Source organism: Capricornis sumatraensis, chromosome 3 (genome assembly GCF_032405125.1).
Source record: "Capricornis sumatraensis isolate serow.1 chromosome 3, serow.2, whole genome shotgun sequence".
Classification (NCBI taxonomy): domain Eukaryota; kingdom Metazoa; phylum Chordata; class Mammalia; order Artiodactyla; family Bovidae; genus Capricornis; species Capricornis sumatraensis.
In genome coordinates, this window is record NC_091071.1 from 59,581,153 (window position 1) to 59,602,247 (window position 21,095).

At 41.4% G+C, this 21,095-nt stretch overlaps 1 protein-coding gene and 1 non-coding gene across 3 annotated transcripts in view; one reads left to right on the forward strand and one right to left on the reverse strand.

Moving 5' to 3' along the window:
* The window catches only part of ITGA4 (integrin subunit alpha 4), a 91,723-nt gene extending 71,143 nt beyond the window's left edge, over nt 1-20,580 (reverse strand). For both annotated transcript variants that reach the window (XM_068969172.1, XM_068969173.1), the window contains exons 1-2: nt 20,384-20,580; nt 19,924-20,045 (exon numbers count right to left, since the gene is read on the reverse strand). In XM_068969172.1, the coding sequence (XP_068825273.1) occupies nt 19,924-20,045; nt 20,384-20,580 (319 nt within the window). The remainder of the gene's footprint in view (nt 1-19,923; nt 20,046-20,383) is intronic.
* On the forward strand, nt 14,142-14,213 carry TRNAS-GGA (transfer RNA serine (anticodon GGA)). Its single transcript has one exon. It is a non-coding gene; the product is annotated as a tRNA-Ser (tRNA).
* Nucleotides 20,581-21,095: the final 515 nt, after the last annotated feature.

Sequence of the window (21,095 nt, forward strand, 5' to 3'; positions counted from 1 at the left end):
TCTTGCCTGGAGAATTCCAGGGACAGCGGAGCCTGGTAAGCTACAGTCCATGGGGTGGCAAAGAGTCAGACACCACTGAGCGACTAACACACACACACACAAACACACTCCAATATTTTGGCAACCTGATGCAAACAGCTGACTCATTGGAAAATACCTTGATGCTGGGAAAGACTGAGGGCAGGAGTCGAGGGGAATAACAGAGGATGAAATTGTTGGATGGTATCATGGACTCCATAGACATGAATCTGAGCAAACTCCAGGAGATAATGAAGGACAGGGAAGCCTGGCGTGCTTCAGTCCATGGAGTTGCAAAGAGTCGGACATAATTGGGCAACTGAACAACAACATCCCAAAAGACACTCCAATGAAGTATCTTCTCTGAAAATACCAAAGTCTTTCTAAAATTAGTCAACATTCAGTTTATGTGCAGGAGGAAATTAGAGAACAGAGGTCACAAACAATATATTATCTCTTTATAATATATTGATGCTATAATATATTTATACTACTTTAAAATGCAGTATGTTTAATGAACACTTTCATTAAGATTACGGCCAATATTTAGACACAAGTTTCCCGTTCTAGAGATGCCACCACAAAGTTTACAAACATATAGTAATATGTATGCAATAAACATAGAATAGTTTAGAACCACGAAATGCCATGTAAATAGCATGAAAATGGCCCCAGAGTTTTTTTGATTAATATATTCAATTGGAGGACCATCACTTCACCAGTGTGGTGGCCCCTGCCACACACCCACACGCATCAACCATGGGCACACATGTATTCCCCATCCTGAACCCCTCTCCCAACTCCTTCCCTGTCCCATCCTTTTGGGTTGTCCCCGGGCACTGGGTTTGAGTGCCCGGCTTCATGCATCGAACTTACACTGGAAAAGACCCCAAAGTTTTTATACAGGAAACTAGTGAATCATCATCTGTTTCTCAGCTGAGTTCTCTTCCTTGTTGATTTTAAAATAGAGACTAGAGAAACTCCTATCTCAGTAACTGTTTTCCAGGTCCACAGATTACTCCCCTTTGCATCCTTTCTGCTTTAGTTTTAGCGCTCAGGTGACATCACAGTGTCATCACTGCAAGGACTCTCATTCTTATGAGTCACACACTTAGATAATTCTAGAAGATGAACAAACACACAGACTCCTGCTTACATAAGTTTCTTCCCTCTACTTCCTAACACTGCTTCTGTCACAGGCAGCACCCAACAGCAACAATAATCTTGAGCTGCTTTCAGCACTGGTAACAAGGCAAAATCAGCTGGAAGAACAGCTTATAAATCTCCACCACTGAGCTGGGTCTCTTCTTAATTTTGAGCAACTTTCCCCCTCTGCTTCTGCAGTGCTTGCAGAATCTTGGCAGAGGGGTCAGACCACATCGCCAGCCTATGCTCTGCGTCTCTCCAGAGCTTTCCCTTCACCTCTGTGCTCTGGAGGCCACGCCTTTTCACGTGGTTCTCAGCTCCGATTGGACATCAAGATCAGCTGGGGGAGTTTTGAGCAGATACTGACACCTGGTCCAGATTTGATGCGCCCAGTTTGAGATCCAGAATTTTGCACACAGTTCCCCAGGTAACGGCAGCATGCAGCTGGACTTATGAGCAACTGCTCTGCAAAACGCATGCTTTGCCATTTCCTCTGTTAGGCAATATTTGAAAAGGAGCTACTCCGTTTAGAAAATGATAATAATATCTTCTTGCCCTCCTTGGTTTCAACAAAACATTGAAATAGCATATCAAATGTTAAGCCAACTCTTTTCATGTGGAAATACAGTATTTATAATTTGATCAGAAATGGTGATGGTGAGAAAGTTAATTCTCAGGAATTTCCCTGACAGAACAACATAGATAAATGCAGGTGATCTTTATATTTTATCCAAATGTCATGCTGAAATGACTTATAATCTGGTTTTCAATTCAGCTCATACAGTACTGATCTAAACTCTTAGTAAATCGAATCAGCTTCATAATTAAAAAAATGTACTTTACATGGTTTAACATAAATGAGGTTGGTAGAAATTAATATGTGATAATTTTTCATGCTTTTATACAAGTAGAATGACTAATTCTGAGCACAGTTGAATGCATTTTCCCAGTAGACATTAAAAAAAAAACCACATGAAAACCATACACCTTATTCTAAAAATTAAGTCCATCTTTCTCTTTTGTATTTTTCCTCTTTCAATTTGTATTTGGGAAAGCAAATATGAAGATGTATGCTTACTATTTGGTTTTCATTTCCACTTACTGATTTTGTTTTAGTATGTACATGAGTGTATAAATATGAATAAGTAGTGATTTTGATAGATGGATACAAAGGATATCAGTACAAAGCCAATTAGGAACATTTTTTGCCATTCCCTCCACTTTTTTTTTTCTTCTGTTTCTCATGTCATCTATTTTAGTGCCATTGTTTCAAGTGACAAAATATGACAGAGACTATGGGAGACTAGATATTAGCTCTTGAGTGTCACTTGATGGGGGAAGATTGACTATTTCATTGACTGGCATTTCCACAGCACAGAACAGGGCCTTACATGCAGTAGGCAGGAACGGAATGTTTGCTGAGGGAGGGAATTCTAATACCCACTTTTTCCACCACAAAATGTTCCACTAGAGGGTACTAGAGGTTGGACTCTTGAGAGACCCTTGGACAGCAATGAGATCAAATCAGTCAATCCTAAAGGAAATCAACCCTGAATATTCACTGGAAGGACTGAGGCTGAAGCTCTAATACTTTGGCCACCTGATTTGAAGAGCCAACTCATTAGAAAAGACCCTGATGCTGGGAAAAGACTGAAAGCAGGAGAAGGGAGCAGCAGAAGATGAGATGGTTAGATAGCATCACTGACTCAATGGACATGGATCTGAGCAAACTCCGGGAGATAGTAAACGACAAGGGAGCCTGGCGTGCTGCAGTCCATGGGGTCACAAAGAGCCAGACACAACTTAGCAACTGAAGAACAACAGAGGATACAACTGGAAAATTTTCACCATTCAAGGATCTAAACTTTGGAGAGGTCTTCTTTCTTCCTACTATTCTCCCCTACTTCTCTTCCAAAACACTAGTCCCGTAAGTTTTAAGATAGTAACAGATGGTCTGAAGGAAAACAATGTTTGCAGGTTTGAAGATCTTTACAAAGTGCGATATGTGAATAGGATGGTTTAGGACTGAGAATTAGGTGGGCCTCCAGAGATGGCTGTCTCAGAGGGATTCTGCAAGGGCTGTGGGCAGTAAATGAGGGGTATGTGAAGGGCTTGGGCCAGAGCCCGGCAGAGAAAGCAGGCAAACATGAGTTGATATTGACATTATTATTTTAAGGATTAAGCTAAAGATATGTTAAGGTACACATATGTCATGGCATATACCCTTCTCCATAACATATTTGTGGCATATCACTGTCAGCGACCAACCTAGACAGCATATGAAAAAGCAGAGACTTTACTTTGCCAACAAAGGTCTGTCTAGTCAAGGCTATCGTTTTTCCAGTGGTCATGTATGGATGTGAGAGTTGGACTATAAAGAAAGCTGAGTGACAAAGAATTGATGCTTTTGAACTGTGGTGCTGGAAAAGACTCTTGAGAGTCCCTTGGACTGCAAGGAGATCCAACCAGTCCATCCTAAAGGAGATCAGTCCTGGGTGTTCATTGGAAGGACTGATGTTGAAGCTGAAACTCCAATACTTTGGCCACCTGATGCAAAGAGCTGACTCACTGGAAAAGACCCTGATGCTGAGAAAGATTGAGGGCGGGAGGAGATGGGGACAACAGAGGATGAGATGGTTGGATGGCATCACCGACTCAATGGACAGGGGTTTGGGTGAACTCTGGGAGTTGGTGATGGACAGGGAGGCCTGGCGTGCTGCGGTTCATGGGGTCGCAAAGAGTCGGACACGACTGAGCGACTGAACTGAACTGTCAGGGAGCGCTTACCATACACATTCAATTCATTTAATTCTCACAGCAGCAACGGAGGACTGTGCTAACAATCTCATTTCACATGTAGAGAAATAGAATCTTAAAGAAGTAAAGATATCTGCCCAAATTCATGTGGTTAGTAAATGGAAAAGATCAGAATCAAGTATAAGAAATTTTAGAATGAAAGACTGCCATTGGCAGCAACATGGATGGATCTCGAGATTATCATATCAAGGGAAGTAAATCAGACAAAAATATATCAAGTATATGGAGAATCTAAAATATGATATTAATGAATGTATTTACAAAACAAAAATAGACTTACAGACATAGAAAACAAACTCATAGTTACCCAAGAGAAAAAGGTGGAGAAGGGTAAATTAAGAGATTGGGATCAGCAGATCCAGATACAAACTACTATACATGAAAGAGACCAACAATAAGGTCCTACGGTACAGCACAAGATATTATATTCGATATCTTGCACTAAAACATAATGGAAAAGAATTTTAAAAAACTTTTAGTAATTGAAGACCTCAAAGTAGTTACTTTCCACGAATCTGGAGTATATACAATAGAACTGTACAATTATTTCAAATGTATGAATTATCTGAATAGATTTCACTTTCTAATCTTTTCTGCCAGCTGAAAATGTGTAAAGTTTCTAGCCAACTTTCTAGGGCTCATGGAAAATGTCACTTTCTTGGTCCCTATCTTACCCTGATCTTTTCCTCAGTTTAGATCAATTCTCAATACTTTGGCATTTCCACTGAGGAATGAGCAAGAGGTAAGACCAGACTCAAAGGTCTTCCTGTAGCCTTTTGACAGCTTGAGTGACACATTGTGGGTAGGGCAGCTTGGGACTTTTGGATGCAATGACAAGTGTTTATCTGCCTGTGTCACTGGCTTAATCAGTTCAGACGTTCGATGGGGGCTCTCAGTCTGGTCTTCTGGATACTAAGACAACACACATATTGGTCTGATCTTTCAAAACATGACATAATTTTCAAGTTTTAGAAAAATAGTGAAAGACCTTACTTCCATCAATTACCTTTTTTAACATGAAGTTCTAGTCTATTGAAAGATTAGTCCTATATATTTCAAACTCTTCCACCCTAAATTTTTCTCAGATAATCCTGACAAACAAATGACTCTTCTTCTACGTTCTATAAAGCGTCATTCATTCAATATTTCTGTATTTGTAGAAGCAACAATTACTGAGTGAAACAGAATACAGAAAAGACATATGGGATTAAAAGCAAACATTCCAATTCAAATATGACCAGAATACAAGGCCTACCATTGGAGGGCTATAAAAATTACAGAAATTGTATGCTGTGCATACAAGACTTTCTGGCACCTAGTAGGTGTTCAATAAATGAGTGGTAAAGGCTTCCACTCCCTAGTGTACCCACATTGCATTGATGTGGACACACCAGCAGAGGGAGCTCATGGTGCTGTGAGGTTGGATCAGCAGCATTCCTTAAGCTCCGTAAGCCAAAGGGCCCCTTGTTTTTATTTCTTACTGCTAAGTCGCTTCAGTCGTGTCCGACTCTGTGCGTCCCCATAGACGGCAGCCTACCAGGCTCCCCCTTCCCTGGGATTCTCCAGGCAAGAACACTGGAGTGGGTTGCCATTTCCTTCTCCAATGCATGAAAGTGAAAAGTGAAAGTGAAGTCACTCTGTCGTGCCCCACTCTTAGCGACCCCATGGACTGCAGCCTACTAGGCTCCTCCATCCATGGGATTTTCCAGGCAAGAGTACTGGAGTGGGGAGTCATTGCCTTCTCCGTTTTATTTCTTATCAAACACTAATTATTACTAAACCCACTAGATTATGATTATTATATTAAACTGTGTATTTTCCCACACATCTAACAAAATGTGGTGGTGATGTTTTTAAAAGGTAACAGTGATGTTCATGAATTTAACAGCTAAAACAATAATTGAGTAATGGAAAGTAAACCACTCCAGTTCTAGAGGAGATGTGGGACATGAAAGTACTAAACTTCCAAGATCATTTCCACCAATGCATCTAGTGGCACTCAAGGATCGAAACATCAAATTAATATCAAAATTAGAAACAATTCTTGATGTATCTTTAAGTGTCATGCTCTTAGACTTTGTAATACAAATCTGATAATTATGGATAATCATGCTCAGTTTATATAAGAACAGTTCTTATAATCAGAGGCCTGAAAAAACCAGCTATTCCAGTCTTCTCGTCATTTTATTTTAATTATAGTTTTTATTTTATAATTTTATTTATTTTACTTTGTTGTATTTAGGAAGAGTTCCACACAGAGGTGAATGCATTCAGGCAGCAGAGTCAAGCCTGATGGTTGCAATGGTATAAATCTGGGTTGATCCTGAGTCATCACTAGACTTCTGAACCCTAGAAAACCATTCTGCTTGTGAGCCTGAATCTAAGATAAGGGTTTCCCTTCAAGTGCCTTGGGTCCAAACTTCTTCACATTCCTATAGAAAACCTATACAAGTCTTTTTACTAAGTAGAACAGAAAAATGTACGGCAACTGATATATCCTTCGAGCATAATATAAAGAAGGAATGTTGTCTTATAATAACTATTAAAATAACACTTATTAAATGTTTCCCATGTAATAGGCACACTTTTAACATATGTGAACATATATATTTAGTCATTTAATTTTTCTTATATCCCTTAAAGGTGGGTATTATTATCATTATCCCAATTTAATAGATGGAGAAGCTGAAAGAAAGGGAGAATAAGCACCTTGCCCAAAGTCACTAAACCTATAAGTGGAGAAGGAAAGAGTCAAGCCCACACTGTCATCCACTACCCGATACTACTTTACAGTGATTTGCTATGAGTACTTCACCATTAATCCACGAATGAATCCAAGTTTTGGCACTATTAATAATCCTATTCTAATTCTATTTCATTATAACTTATATTTTAACATCCAACGTTAGCAAATAAGGAAAAACAACTCTCTGTTTCCATGGTTTTCAGTTAATCTCTTAGACTTAAGGAGTCATTTGAAAGAGCATCACTAATATGCAAGTACCATTTCATTTGAAAAAGTATCACTAATATTATAGATACTGTTGGTCTTTGAAACAAAAACAGTATAAAAATGTGAACAGAAAAGCACTCCAGGGAAAGCTGCCCTCACTTAATGCTCACTGGTCAATACTGACGTTCTGAGCTTGGTTTTGGAATTCACAGGGTAGGATGGAGGAGGAGGTCAGGATGATAATAAAGCTCAAAAATACGAGAAAAGTAAAAATCAGTCAGGGAGTCCATGGCATCATTCTGTACCAGTCAGTGTAGGATCAGACCGAGATGAGGGTTCCTGACAACAGAGGACAACTTTTCATTCAAAGTTTAAAGGGGGGGGATAAGATGTTGCAGAGACAATGCAACAATGATTTTCAGACAAAATAATGATGTTCTAATAAATACTAAAAAATGGTCCCAAGAGAACAGAGAATAGCACTGAGGTTAGGTAGACCTAGAATGATTTCACAGAGGGTAGATACTGACAAGAGACTTCTACCTAGAATATAATTTGAAAAGGACACGTCTAATCCACTTCACGAAATATTTCCAGCAAAAGAGATTTGACAACTATGTCTATACTCTTACTATATCTGAAAAATTCATTGTGAATTACAGTATTTCATAGAAATTATATGAAAGAGATGACTAATTATTTGTTTAAAATCCTTAGGGATAAACTGAGGACATCAGAACCAACACACGGCATTACTGAACCCAGTCTTGTCCCCTGCAAGTCCACTTCCATGTTCTAATTTGATATTGCCAACTACTCCTAATATTAAAATTCCACCAATTTTAAAGACAGTCCATTCTAGACTTCCTATCTCAGGAGTGTGTATTCTTTAGACTGTCCAGCGTAAGTGGGCAGAGTCTGGAATGCAAGGCTGGCCTAGACCTCTGGGAACAATGCTGAGCTAAGTCACTTCAGTTGTGTCCGACTCTGTGCGACCCCATAGACGGCAGCCCACCAGGCTCCCCATCCCTGGGATTGCTGAAACACACAGCAAATCCCAGAAGACCCCACCCAAATCTGAGAAGTGTACCCATCTATTTCACATTCATTGAGACTCTACTATGTGCTCATCAAAACTGGCCAGAACTGACTCAATTACTCATGTCTGTTGTTCCAAAATACTTTCATTATCCAGCTTCTTCTCCCTATTGTACATATCTATCATTACGCTTGCGACGTTTCTCATAAGTGCTTATCTGTTTACCTGTTATTCCTGTAACTGAGTTCTTTGAAGGCGTTAGCCATGTTGGCCAACTTTCTACTCCAAGTACCAACATAAGTAATGGATAACATTTATTTAATAAATGAAGGAAGAACCCAAGGAAGAACTCTTCCTTTAATAAAGGAAGAGTTGATATCTGGCACCAATATTTTCTCACTCCTCACCCCTCTGAAGTCTGGCATTACCACTAAAACAGGTCTTTCCAAGGTTGTTAACAAACCAATTCTTTCTAAATCCAAAGAATCCTCCTAGGCTCTTACCTAGCTTGACCTCTTGACCTCTTTTGATATGCCAACCACTCATCTCTTCTCAAAATCTCCTATTCTTCAACTTCCATAATGCCATATTGACCTGATTCCCTGGCTACCCCTTCGGCTTTTCCTCCTCAGTCTTATTTTTCTGGCTCTTTTTCTTTATCCAATGGTTCTTAACCATGGATGAACACTGGAGTTATCTGGGGGCCTCTGGAAACTCCCAATGCCCTACTAAGGATTCTTCACACAACTCCAATGTGTGTGGGTGAAGCTTTTCCACACCACCACCAGCAAATTCTCTGATACTAGGCGAGGGTCCTGAAATCCAACTTGTAATTATAATATTATCTACTTGGAGATAATGTCAGATCCCACCAATTAAGGGTTCAGTTCTGCAAGCTCCTTGAAAAGGTCTGAGTATTAATTTTTTAAATTTAACTCCAGAAGCAAAAGAAACAAAAGCAAAAATAAATGAGACTACATCATACTACAAAGTTTCTGCACAGTAAAGGAAACCATCAACAAAATGAAAAAGCAACCTACTGAATGAGAGAAAATATGGAGCAGAACGATATAAAAACATGCCCAGCATCGCTGATCATCAGGGAAATGCAAATCAAAATCACAAGGAGCTATCACCTCACACCCGTTAGAATGGCTATTATCAAAAAGACAAGAGATAACCAATGTTAGTGAGGGTGTGGAGAAAAAGGCCGCGCATTGTTGGTGGGAATGTAAATTGGGGCAGCCACTATGGAAACAGCATGGAGGTTCCTCAAAAAATTAAAAATAGAACTACCATAGTTCTAACAATTCCGACAATGCTTTTGAGTACATATCCAAAGAAAAGGAAAACACAACTAAAAATAGCATAATGTACCCCCCCCATATTTACTGTAGTATTATCTGTAATAGCCAAGATGGGAAATAACCTAAGTGTTCAATGAAGAGTGAGCGGATGAAGAACTGCAGTATATATATATATATATATATATGCAATGTGCAATGGGGTATTATTCAACCATAGAAAAGAATGTAATCTTGTCTGCAACAACATGACTGAACCCTGATGACATGCTAAGTGAACTAAGTCAGAGAAAGATAAATGCTCTATGATTTCGCTTATATGTGGAATCCAAAAAAAAAAAATGCTCAGAGAGAGAACAGATATGTGGCTGCCAGAGGTGGAGTCAGGGAGGGAGAAATGGGTGAAGGAAACCAAAGGGTTAAAAAAAAGAAAAAAGTAAATACAGTACATTACTGAACAACACTAAAAAATACCTTACTATCACCCAGCAATTTGTGATTATCTTCTATAGGACTCAGACGGTAAAGCGTCTGTCTACAATGCGGGAGACCCAGATTCGAGCCCTGGGTTGGGAAGATCCCCTGGAGAAGGAAATGGCAATCCACTCCAGTACTATTGCGTAGAAAATCCCATGGACAGAGAAGCCTGGTAGGCCCCAGTCTATGGGGTCGCAAAGAGTCGGACACAACTGAGCCACTTCACTTCACTTCACTTCACTTCACTTCACTTCACTTCTATAGGACTAGGAAATTTAGGCACCTTTAATAAATTCACATAAAACTTCCTCAATGGGTAATGGAACTTTTAGAAGAAACCTGAAAGGTAAAAATGCACTGGGAGTATGTTTAATAGTTGATTTCACAATACATAAAATATTTTTAAAAGACTACTTTCTTTCCATATCACCCCCCAGCACACGTTTCAGATGTCAGTCTCAAGTGCACTGGCTATTGAAGTTTCCATCAATGTTTTCCTTTGGTTTGATTAATTTGCAAGTGTGGTTCACAGAACTCAAGAGAACCATTTTACTCACTAGATTATCAGTTTATGATAAAAGCAGTAACTGAGGAACAGCTGGATGGAAGAGACACACAGGGCAAGACATGGGAAACACGAAGGGAGCTCCCAGGCCCTCTCCGAATGCACCACTAGTCCTAAAGCCCCATATGTTCACAAGTCCTGTCCTTTTGGGCTTTTATAGAGGTTTCATTGAATAGCCATGAGTGATTAAATCATTGGCCATTGGCAACTGGTTCAGCCTCCAGCCCCTCTTCTCCTGCTGGTGTCAGGGGGATAGGTATGAAAGTTCCAATCCTCTGATTATACAGTGTGCTCTACTGGCAACTAGTCACATCCTTTGGTCCTAAAGTCACCTCATTAACCTAACAAAAGACATATCTATCACTCTAGAAAACTCCAAGGGTTCTAGGATCAGTTCGGTTCAATCGCTCAGTCATGTCCTATTCTTTGCGACCCCATGAATCGCAGCATGCCAGGCCTTTCTCTCCATCACCATCTCCCAGAGTTCACTCAGACTCACGTCCATCGAGTCAGTGATGCCACCCAGCCATCTCATCCTCGGTCGTCCCCTTCTCCTCCTGCCCCCAATCCCTCCCAGCATCAAAGTCTTTTCCAATGAGTCAACTCTTCGCATGAGGTAGCCAAAGTACTGGAGTTTCAGCTTTAGCATCATTCCTTCCAAAGAAATCCTAGGGCTAATCTCCTTCAGAATGGACTGGTTGGATCTCCTTGCAGTCCAAGGGACTCTCAAGAGTCTTCTCCAACACCACAGTTCAAAAGCATCAATTCTTCGGCGATCAGCCTTCTTCACAGTCCAACTCTCACATCCATACATGACTACTGGAAAAACCATAGCCTTGACTAGACGGACCTTAGTCGGCAAACTAATGTCTCTGCTTTCGAATATGCTATCTAGGATGGTCATAACTTTTCTTGCAAGGAGTAAGCGTCTTTTGATTTCATGGCTGCAGTCACCATCTGCAGTGATTTTGGAGCCCGAAAAAATAAAATCTGACACTGTTTCCACTGTTTCCCCATCTATTTCCCATGAAGTGATGGGACCAGATGCCATGATCTTCGTTTTCTGAATGTTGAGCTTTAAGCCAACTTTTTCAGTCTCCTCTTTCACTTTCATCAAGAGGCTTTTTAGTTCCTCTTCACTTTCTGCCATAAGGGTGGTGTCATCTGCATATCTGAGGTTATTGATATTTCTTCCGGCAATCTTGATTCCAGCTTGTGTTTCTTCCAGCCCAGCATTTCTCATGATGTACTCTGCATATAAGTTAAATAAGCAGGGTGACAATATACAGCCTTGACGTACTCCTTTTCTTATTTGAAACCAGTCTGTTGTTCCATGTCAGTTCTAACTGTTGCTTCCTGACCTGCACACAGATTTCTCAAGAGGTAGGTCAGGTGGTCTGGTATTCCCACCTCTTTCAGAATTTTCCACAGTTTATTGTGATCCACACAGTCAAAGGCTTTGGCATAGTCAATAAAGCAGAAAGAGATGTTTTTCTGGAACTCTCTTGCTTTTTCGATGATCCAGCGGATGTTAGCAATTTGATCTCTGGCTCCTCCGCCTTTTCTAAAACCAGCTTGAACATCAGGAATTTCACAGTTCATGTATTGCTGAAGCCTGGCTTTGAGCATTTTGAGCATTACTTTACTAGCGTGTGAGATGAGTGCAATTGTTCAGTAGTTTGAGCATTCTTTGGCATTGCCTTTCTTTGGAATTGGAATGAAAACTGACCTTTTCCAGTCCTGTGGCCACTGCTGAGTTTTCCAAATTTGCTGGCATATTGAGTGCAGCACTTTCACAGCATCATCTTTCAGGATTTGAAACAGCTCAACTGGAATTCCATCACCTCCACTTTCTTTGTTCCCAGTGATGCTTCTAAGGCCCACTTGACTTCACATTCCAGGATGTCTGGCTCTATATGAGTGATCACACCATCATGATTATCTGGGTCATGAAGATTTTTCTGTACAGTTCTTCTGTGTATTCTTGCCACCTCTTCTTAATATCTTCTACTCTGTTAGGTCCATACCATTTCTGTCCTTTATCGAGCCCATCTTTGCATGAAATGTTCCCTTGGTATCTCTAATTTTCTTGAAGATATCTCTAGTCTTTCCCATTCTGTTCTTTTCCTCTATTTCTTTGCATTGATCGCCTAGGAAGGCTTTCTTATCTCTTCTTGCTATTCTCTGGAACTCTGCATTCAGATGCTTATATCTTTCCTTTTCTCCTTTGCTTTTTGCTTATTTTCTTTTCACAGCTATTTGTAAGGCCTCCCCAGACAGCCATTTTGCTTTTTTGCATTTCTTTTCCATGGCAATGGTCATTAACCTAACAAAAGACATATTTATCACTCTAGAAAACTCCAAGGGTTCTAGGATCACTGTGCCAGAAATGGGGTTGAAGACCAAATATATATTCTTACTTTAAATCACAATATCTAACCTAGCTAGACCCACTCCCAGAGAGTTTATTAGTTTAGGAGAAGGCCACCGGCACTGGGCTTCTTAAAGCTTGGCAGAAGAAGCTAGGTTGCAGCTAGAGTTGACCAATATTGTTCAAGCTGCTTCTCAAATGGCAGGAGTCCTATGGGATCTCTTCTGGGTCCAGTGATCCATTTAACCTAGAATGTTCCTAGGTTAAACTCATTAACTTCCATGGCTTTGATTGCCATTTCTATGCCAATTACCTTCAACTCTGAACTGCCTATATAGACCTCTCCTGCCCGCCAGGCCCATACATCCAACTGATTACCAGGTATCTATTTTTACATCTCACGGGACATAGCACCATCATCTGCCCAACAGCCCAAGTCAGAACCTTGGGTAACATCTTTGAAATCTTCTTCCTGTTCATCTCTCTCATTTACTAATTACAAAGTCCAGGTCACAGAGACCCGCTCTGCAGACAAACAGCAGATTTCACCACTGACTAAATCAACGGCCAGGACAGACATGGTGGACCTCCTGCAGATCTTGCCAGCTCTTGTCCCACACGTATTAGTGTTCACTGATACCTGGGTTCTGCCATACTCCCTTTTCCCTGTCCTTGAGGAGCCCAGGAACCAGCCTAACAGCCAGCCCAGGCCTCTGTGGCTACCCTGGTGTGAGAGGCTAGCCAACTGAGCTCCTCCTTGTACCCACCAAAGCCAAAGTACATGACGCCTGCCTCCACCCCAGCGGCTGATGTCACCCTCAGCCCACGCTCAAGGTTTGGCCATGCAGCTGTGAGCCTGCAGGTCACCAGCCTGCTGCCCATCATCCCGCTTCACTGCTGTGCACACATCCGGGAAGAGCACACTAACAGCCGGGGCCCCTGTAGTTTCCTGTGGGTCTGCATCAGACCCTGCCTCTGTCACTGCTCAGCACTACCATGCCTGCTGGAGCCAACACCTCCCTCTGTGCATCTGTGCCCCCCAGCCCAACACCCAGCCCCAGCCTCCACTGCACTGTGCACACGCGGAGGAAGAGTGTGTGACCGCAAAAGAGCATGCTGACAGCCAGTGCTTCTGCAGCTGCCGGAGAATTCACCAAGCTGTAACACAATAATCCCTGCTCGCCTCTCTAATCTACACCGCTTCACATGCCACAGTTCAACTGCATGCTCTTTTCTTTCCATCCAAAGATATCGCCCTCTCAAAGACCTCAGGGTGCTCAAACACACTTTGGTCTGTCCAGCACCCTTTCCCATAACCTCTTCCTCTGAGATAACTGATTTTTTCCCTCAGTTTTCCACTAGAATTCCTTAGGAAGACATCACCTTATTCTCTTAACTAGATTAGATTGTTTCACCATACTTTCCTATAATAACCCAACCTATAGACTGCTTCCCTGGTGGCTCAGAGGTTAAAGCATCTGCCTGGAATGCAGGAGACCTGGGTTCGATCCCTGGGTTGGGAAGATACCCTGGAGAAGGAAATGGCACCCCACTCCAGTACTCTTGCCTGGAAAATCCCATGGACGGAGGAGCCTGGTAGGCTGCAGTCCATGGGGTCGCAAAGAGTCGGACACGACTGAGCGACTAAACTATAGACTGCAAACCGCTTGAGGCAAGGGCCGTGTTTCTTTTGTGAGCCCAGGTTCCAGCACTTAGGCATCCCTCAGGAAATGACCAAATGAACCAATGACCCACACGCACAATGGATCACCATACTTGGCCCAAGAACTGTGACCAAGGGGAGATATTTTTTAGCCATTAGAAATATTACCCAGTGGTCAAGTAAACTTTTGGCAATAAATGAAATGCATTTTAGAAAACCTCATCTCTCAAACCAGGTGAAAACCATTCTTTTCGAGGTGGAGTCTGGGAAATTATTGGAAATCAGGAAACTTAATTCTTTTAATATGATAGTTTATGAATCTCTCTGTCTTAATGTTTTGCATAATTAGCATAACAAACCTCTGTTCAATGATGATTTTTCAAAATGACCAGTCTGTGTCAACATCAGCTCCATAAGCTACAATTTAAAGAGTATTGCAAATAAGAAAGAAAAGTTATCAAGAACATATTTGATGTTTCAACAGTGAGTGGTTTGTCTTTTAATGTTAAGCTAATAATTCCTACAAATCAGGCAGAAGTGAGAATGAAGTAATCATTAGTCAAATGACACAGATGCTAATTAACTTAACCTCTTCCAAAGAGGTTATATAATTTCCAGAAAGAAATCTGAAGGGAAATAATGATGACTAACTTGTAATAAACCATTGTTCTCTCTAGTAAGAAAAAGAGGGACAAGAAGGGAGCTTCAAGGTCTGGTAATTATACAACACTGATCTAGAAAAGTGAAAATCCTATTTATTTTACATATAGACATTGGGAAAGCACTTGCTAAAAAGTCAGTGTTATTTTACATAGGGAAGTTATGTTTTTCTAAAACAGTGCTCTCCAATAGAAACATAATGTAAGTTACATATGAAATAATTTTTACACTAGTCACATTAAAAAGTAACAAGGAATAAGCAAACTTAATGTTAATATTTCCTTTAACCTAATGCATCTAAAATATTCTCATTTAAATATTAATTGATATTAACTTCAAACTATTTATTTCAACATATGGTCAATACCTAAAAAATCAAGAGATTTTATATATATATATATATATACATGTATGAATTTTTTGGTACTAAGTCTTCAATACCCAGATGTAATCTGTATTATAGGACCTCTCACTACAAATTAGCCACATTTCATGTACTCAATAGCCATGTGTAGCTTGTGGCTACTATATTAGACAATAATTATATAATTTTATGTATTTTATATACATTTCATGTATATTATACGACAAAATTATAACCTTTATTATCCAGACAAGTGTGCATTTGTTCAAGTCTGTATGTGCATATAAACACACATGTATAATGCTATTAGTAGCTATCAGTATAAAGCTATTGGCAGCCAAGTTATAAGTAATGAAAGATCTAGAGAGTATGTCTTTTGAAAGATGAAATAAAGGCAATCTTTTTAATACAATTTTACAGTCATTTATATATTTTATTATCTTCTCCCTTCAAATATTGGTGACCATGAATGGACTATCATTAAATACATAAACAAAGTCATTACTTGTAATGCCTTAATTTAGCAACCGTGTTCAAAGTTTCCTTTTAAAAAAACCTAGCCAGGATGCAGAGCACCTGGGTAGAAAACCAGCTGAAACTGGATATCACTATGGCCTCCCCAGACACAGAGTCTTCACGGACAAGTTTTGATTCAGACCTCCTATAGGCAGACTACCTTTCTCTGGTTCACAGAGGGCAGTACCAAGGAAGTGAGCAGGAAAATACCTCTTAGGTAGGCAGGGAGGTGGAAGGAGCCTGTCTGCACGCAGGAAGAGATACGTCTCTTCTACAGTCAATTCACTTCACTAAAAGGGGTACCTGACTCTCAACATTTCATCCCCTGAACATTCAAGATAAACAGGCATTTGCTACTCACTTCTGATTACGACTACACTGAACATGCCACAATATGGGACAATATTATGGACAACAGAGAAGGGGGGTTAGGAGGTAGGGAGAAGGGTATTGACATCCTCTTTTGAAGGAAGGAATCTATCTGAATGAAACTTTGAAAATCTTAGACCTGAAGACTAGTCCATGTATACAGCACTTTGAATTGTATAGCAGATGAGCATTATTTTAAGGGATCTTTCAACTTCATCTCCTTGATAGCAAATCAGGACATGAATGAAAGAAAACATCCTATGACATGGATATCATAGCTCAATATTTAGTTATTATAAGATATTTTTGGTTGAGCCAACAAAAAAATGTTTTTTCACTGTGTTTCAACTGTTATCTTTTCATTTATATATTTAACTTTTGGTTTCATCTATTAATTGTATTTATAACCTAACCATGCCTATAACAGATAACATGCAGATATAGATTTAAGTAGAAAACAAAGATAATAAACTAATATATTTTTAATATAAATTTATTTATTTTAATTGGAGGCTAATTACTTTACAATATTCTTACACTGTTGGTGGGAATGCAAACTAGTACAGCCACTATGGAGAACAGTGTGGAGATTCCTTACAAAACTAGAAATAGAACTGCCTTATGACCCAGCAATCCCACTGCTGGGCATACACACCAAAGAAACCAGAATTGAAAGAGACACATGTACCGCAATGTTCATCGCAGCACTGCTTATAATAAACTAATATTTTTTGAATATCAGTTAAATGTAAGATAGTGAGCTAAGCATTGTCCATATTTTTGAGACAGGACAACTAAAACCATCTTATACAGATGATTGTGTGTGTGTATTTTTTCCTTGACAATTCTTCATAAAGAGTAATACGTAATCTACAAACCTGAGAATTTTAAAAAGCCTTTAGTTACCAATTTATTGTTTCTAGTGTTCACTTTCTAGACATTATCCTCAATCCCTTATTTTACAGCTTCAAGTTACTTCTGAGATTGCTCTGAATTGAAACATATAATTTCTTCATATAAGGAAGATGCATTGTTTAAAATGTTATATGAGAAGTAATTTCAGTCAACTCTTTTGCAAATGTTCAAAGATGTGCAAATGTTCTAATACTATAGCCATCTGTGTTTCCACCAGTTGACTGACTAGAAATCTTGTCGTCTGCCTTTCACCTCCGTAAATACCTTTTTTATTGATCAAAAATCTTACAGTTGAAAATATCCCTTTGACTTATCATTTCTAGTTAATTCTCTTATTCACCAATCAGGTTGGTAACAATCAAGCTTTCACTTTGCTTTATTCATTTATCCACCCAATAAATCTTTATTTAATGCATGCTTGCTGGACATCTACCAGGCACACATTTCTCCATGGATATTTCTGTAGTCACTTCCTATGTTCCATGTGTCCAGAGAATTTAGGCTTTCCTACAATTTTGACAGATTATTTTTTATTATCCTAAATTTTAATACAATATTGTGACCAGATCTTTCCAGTTAAATACAGACATCTAGAAATAGATCCGGTGCCATTCCAGACAGGAAGTAGGGGATAAATACCAGTGGTTGTAATGTCATGAATCAGGAAACTATGACAGGACAGCAAAATAAAACATTTCCCTCCCGAGACCTTGTCAAGATCCTCTGGCAGATCAAAGCTGTCTGCTCTGCTCCCTAATTCTTCATCCCTCAAGTCTCTTAGGAAAAGACAATTATGCTTTGCAGAGTTATTCCAAATGCATAGGTCTGTGAATGTGTTATGCTTTCCTAGTCTGCCTTTTGGAATGGAAGATGCTTAATAAGAGAGTGGGACTTACTCTATGCAGTGCAGACCACTCCTAAACTCTTATAAATGCTCTCTGAGTCAAAAATAAAATTCCATTATGTGCATATTGTATTTGAATTTACTGTCAATGAAGGGAAGAAGTATTCCAGTTTGAGAAAAAGCAAAGACTACTATGTAAAAAAAGGGGAGAGGGTATTAAAGATGCAGTGATTAACTTATCCCCAAAACCCATGGATAATAAAGATAAATAGAAAAAAGATACTAAGTATAACCATTTATTCACCATTCACAGGTAACTCACCAGCTCAGCAGACACTATGTCGGACTCTTCAGTGAATTTTATTTGCATTGAAGATGTATACGTGACTGGAAATGGCTTGGACTTCGGACCCAAGCAGGCCTTTTCCAGTAGTCATGTATGGATGTGAGAGTTGGAGTATAAAGAAAGCTGAGCACGGAAGAATTGATGCTTTTGAACTGTGGTGTTGGAGAAGACTCTTGAGAGTCCCTTGGACAGCAAGAAGATCAAACCAGTGAATCCTAAAGGAAATCAGTTCTGAATATTCTTTGGAAGGACTGATGCTGAAGCTGAAACTCCAATACTTTGGCCACCTGATGTGAAGAACTGACTCACTGGAAAAGACCCTGATCCTGGGAAAGATTGTAGGCTGGAGGAAAAGGGGACAACAGAGGATGAAATGGTTGGATGGCCTCACCAACTGGATGGACATGAGTGTGAGCAAGCTCCAGGAGTTGGTAATAGACAGGGAAGCCTGGTGCGCTGCAGTCCATGGGATCACAAAGAGTTGGACACGACTGAGTGACTGAACTGAACTGAGGCCTGACTTTGACTTGCAGTCCCATCTTCCACTCACTAGCTGAGTAACTTTAGAAAATGTCCTTGCAACACTCTGAACCACATGTAAAGAGTCCTCACATGTAAAGCAAGAACAATGCCACCAATGGCCCAGTGTTGTTTTCTGGAAAAGAAGCAACATATAGGGCAGTTCCTAACAATGTTTGAAGCAATATAGGGTCTGAATTAATATTAGTTCCCCTTTCTTCCCCCATGTGTCTGTGCAAAGCAAATTTGCTGTTGACTTTGAAACATGAATTTTCTTCAGAATGCATTTTTCAAATTGTCACAAATCTAAGAAGAGACATTAAGAAATCAAGAGTCTTTGAAGAGAAAAATTAATAATTATACATTAAACCTCATTTTATTAATACTTCTATTAACAGTGGAGATGCCAATTTTTTCTTGTGCTCTCCTTTTATATTTCATATCTTAAGTAAAACTAGATTATTTTCTTTTTAAGTCCTTAGGCTAAATGACAGGGTATGGGATCAATCCCAGCTGCTATTCCTGATCTGCCCCTTAGCCTGTTCTTTAACAAGGTTGATAGGTCAAAGATGGAAATAAAATTCTCAAGTCTTGGCTTCGCTGGATCCCGTCATTAATGTGCTGAGAGATTTTAAGATGTGTTTTAAGATGGAAATAAAATTCTCAAGTCTTGGCTTCACTGGATCCTGTCATTAATGTGCTGAGAGATTTTAAGATGTGTTTTACACATAGGGGTGGGGACAGGAGGAGGGAGAGAGAGAGAGGTGAAGAGAAGGCCTAAGGAGGTGTAAGAAATTTTCCTTCTACGTAGTTTTGTCAGAATACTACAATCACTGTCATAAGCAAAAGGGAGAAAAACACTGACAGAAAGGAGACCTCTTTTATGTTAAGAAGGGAACGTGGTGTTGAGTTAACAGTGAAAATCATCCCCTTTAAATGAGAATAGGCAATACGAGTTTTTTCCAGGACTTGTCCGCAGTGGAGTCCACAGGAGTGGGGTGAGGGCTTACTAGCTCCCGTCCCCAGATCCCACTCACCTAGCTGGAGCTGTTCACAGGTCCTGGCTGGATTCTTCCCAATCTTGCATCTGTAAATAGCCCCAGGTTTGACCACTGAAGTGTTGGAGAGCCAGTTGGCAGTGGGCGCCCCGACTACGAGCCTAAGAAGAGAAACGCGCACGTGGGTGCGGATGTTAGCCTCGCTGCCCACTAAACCCCGGGTCTCCCCAGAGGCAGCCGGGCCGCTCCCGCCGCCTCTTCCTCCGCCCACCACCCCAGCACTCAACCCGCCACCCCAAACTTCAGGGCCTGGCGCCAGAACGCACCCCGGCTGCTGCCACCCCAAGATGAGTTCGTTTCCCAAGCGCTTCTCCAGCGAGCTGGGTTCCCGCCTGCCTTCTCTAGAGGGAGGAAAGTTTGAATCAGGCAGGGAATCCCTGAGGCGCTTTTTGCTAGCTGCTCGGAGATGCCAAAGGCTCCCGCGTCCGATCCTACTCACCATCGGTTCTCCCCGTGGCTGTGCAGCACCACCGAGTAGCCAAACAGGGTGTTGGGGGGTCCCTTGTAGAGCAGCGCACTCTCCGTGTCCACGTTGTAGGAGCGCCCGGTCGGGACTCCCGAGCACAACAGAAACATCACCGCCTCCCAGACGGCGGCCCCTCGGGGGCCCGGCCCTCGCCTCGCTTCCACAGCCATGAGCTCTCGGAGCGGAACATTCAACACTCAACCGCCTCTCCGTCCCAAAGCTGCGCGGGACGCGACGGCTGGCCGAGGGGAAGGGCGCCCCGAGAGAAGAGGCTCAGCGTGTCCGGCGCCGGCGGGCGGGAGGGAAGAAGAGAGGGAGGAGGGCAGGGACCAAGAGAGGGAGGGGAAGTCGGGCTGCGGCGGGCGGGGCAATCCGAGGTGGCAAGGGATGCGACGCGCGCGCCGATCCCCACGCCGGTTTCTGCGGCCCGGAGGTGCGGTGATCGTGAGCCCCGGGGCGCGGGCCTCTGGGTGGGGTGCCGGGCGTGGTGCGGAGTCGCAGGACCCAGCGCTGACCCACGCGTGACTGTAGGGGGCGCTAGGGGACCTTGGCTGCGCAGCGCGCGCCCAGGCCGGGCCTCCCGGCACTGCAGGAGTTGAGCTGGACGGGGCCAGGGCTTCGCCTTAACCGCGGTTGGGGCCTCAATCCTACCGACCGCGCGCGCCCACTATGAGCGTTGAGGCTC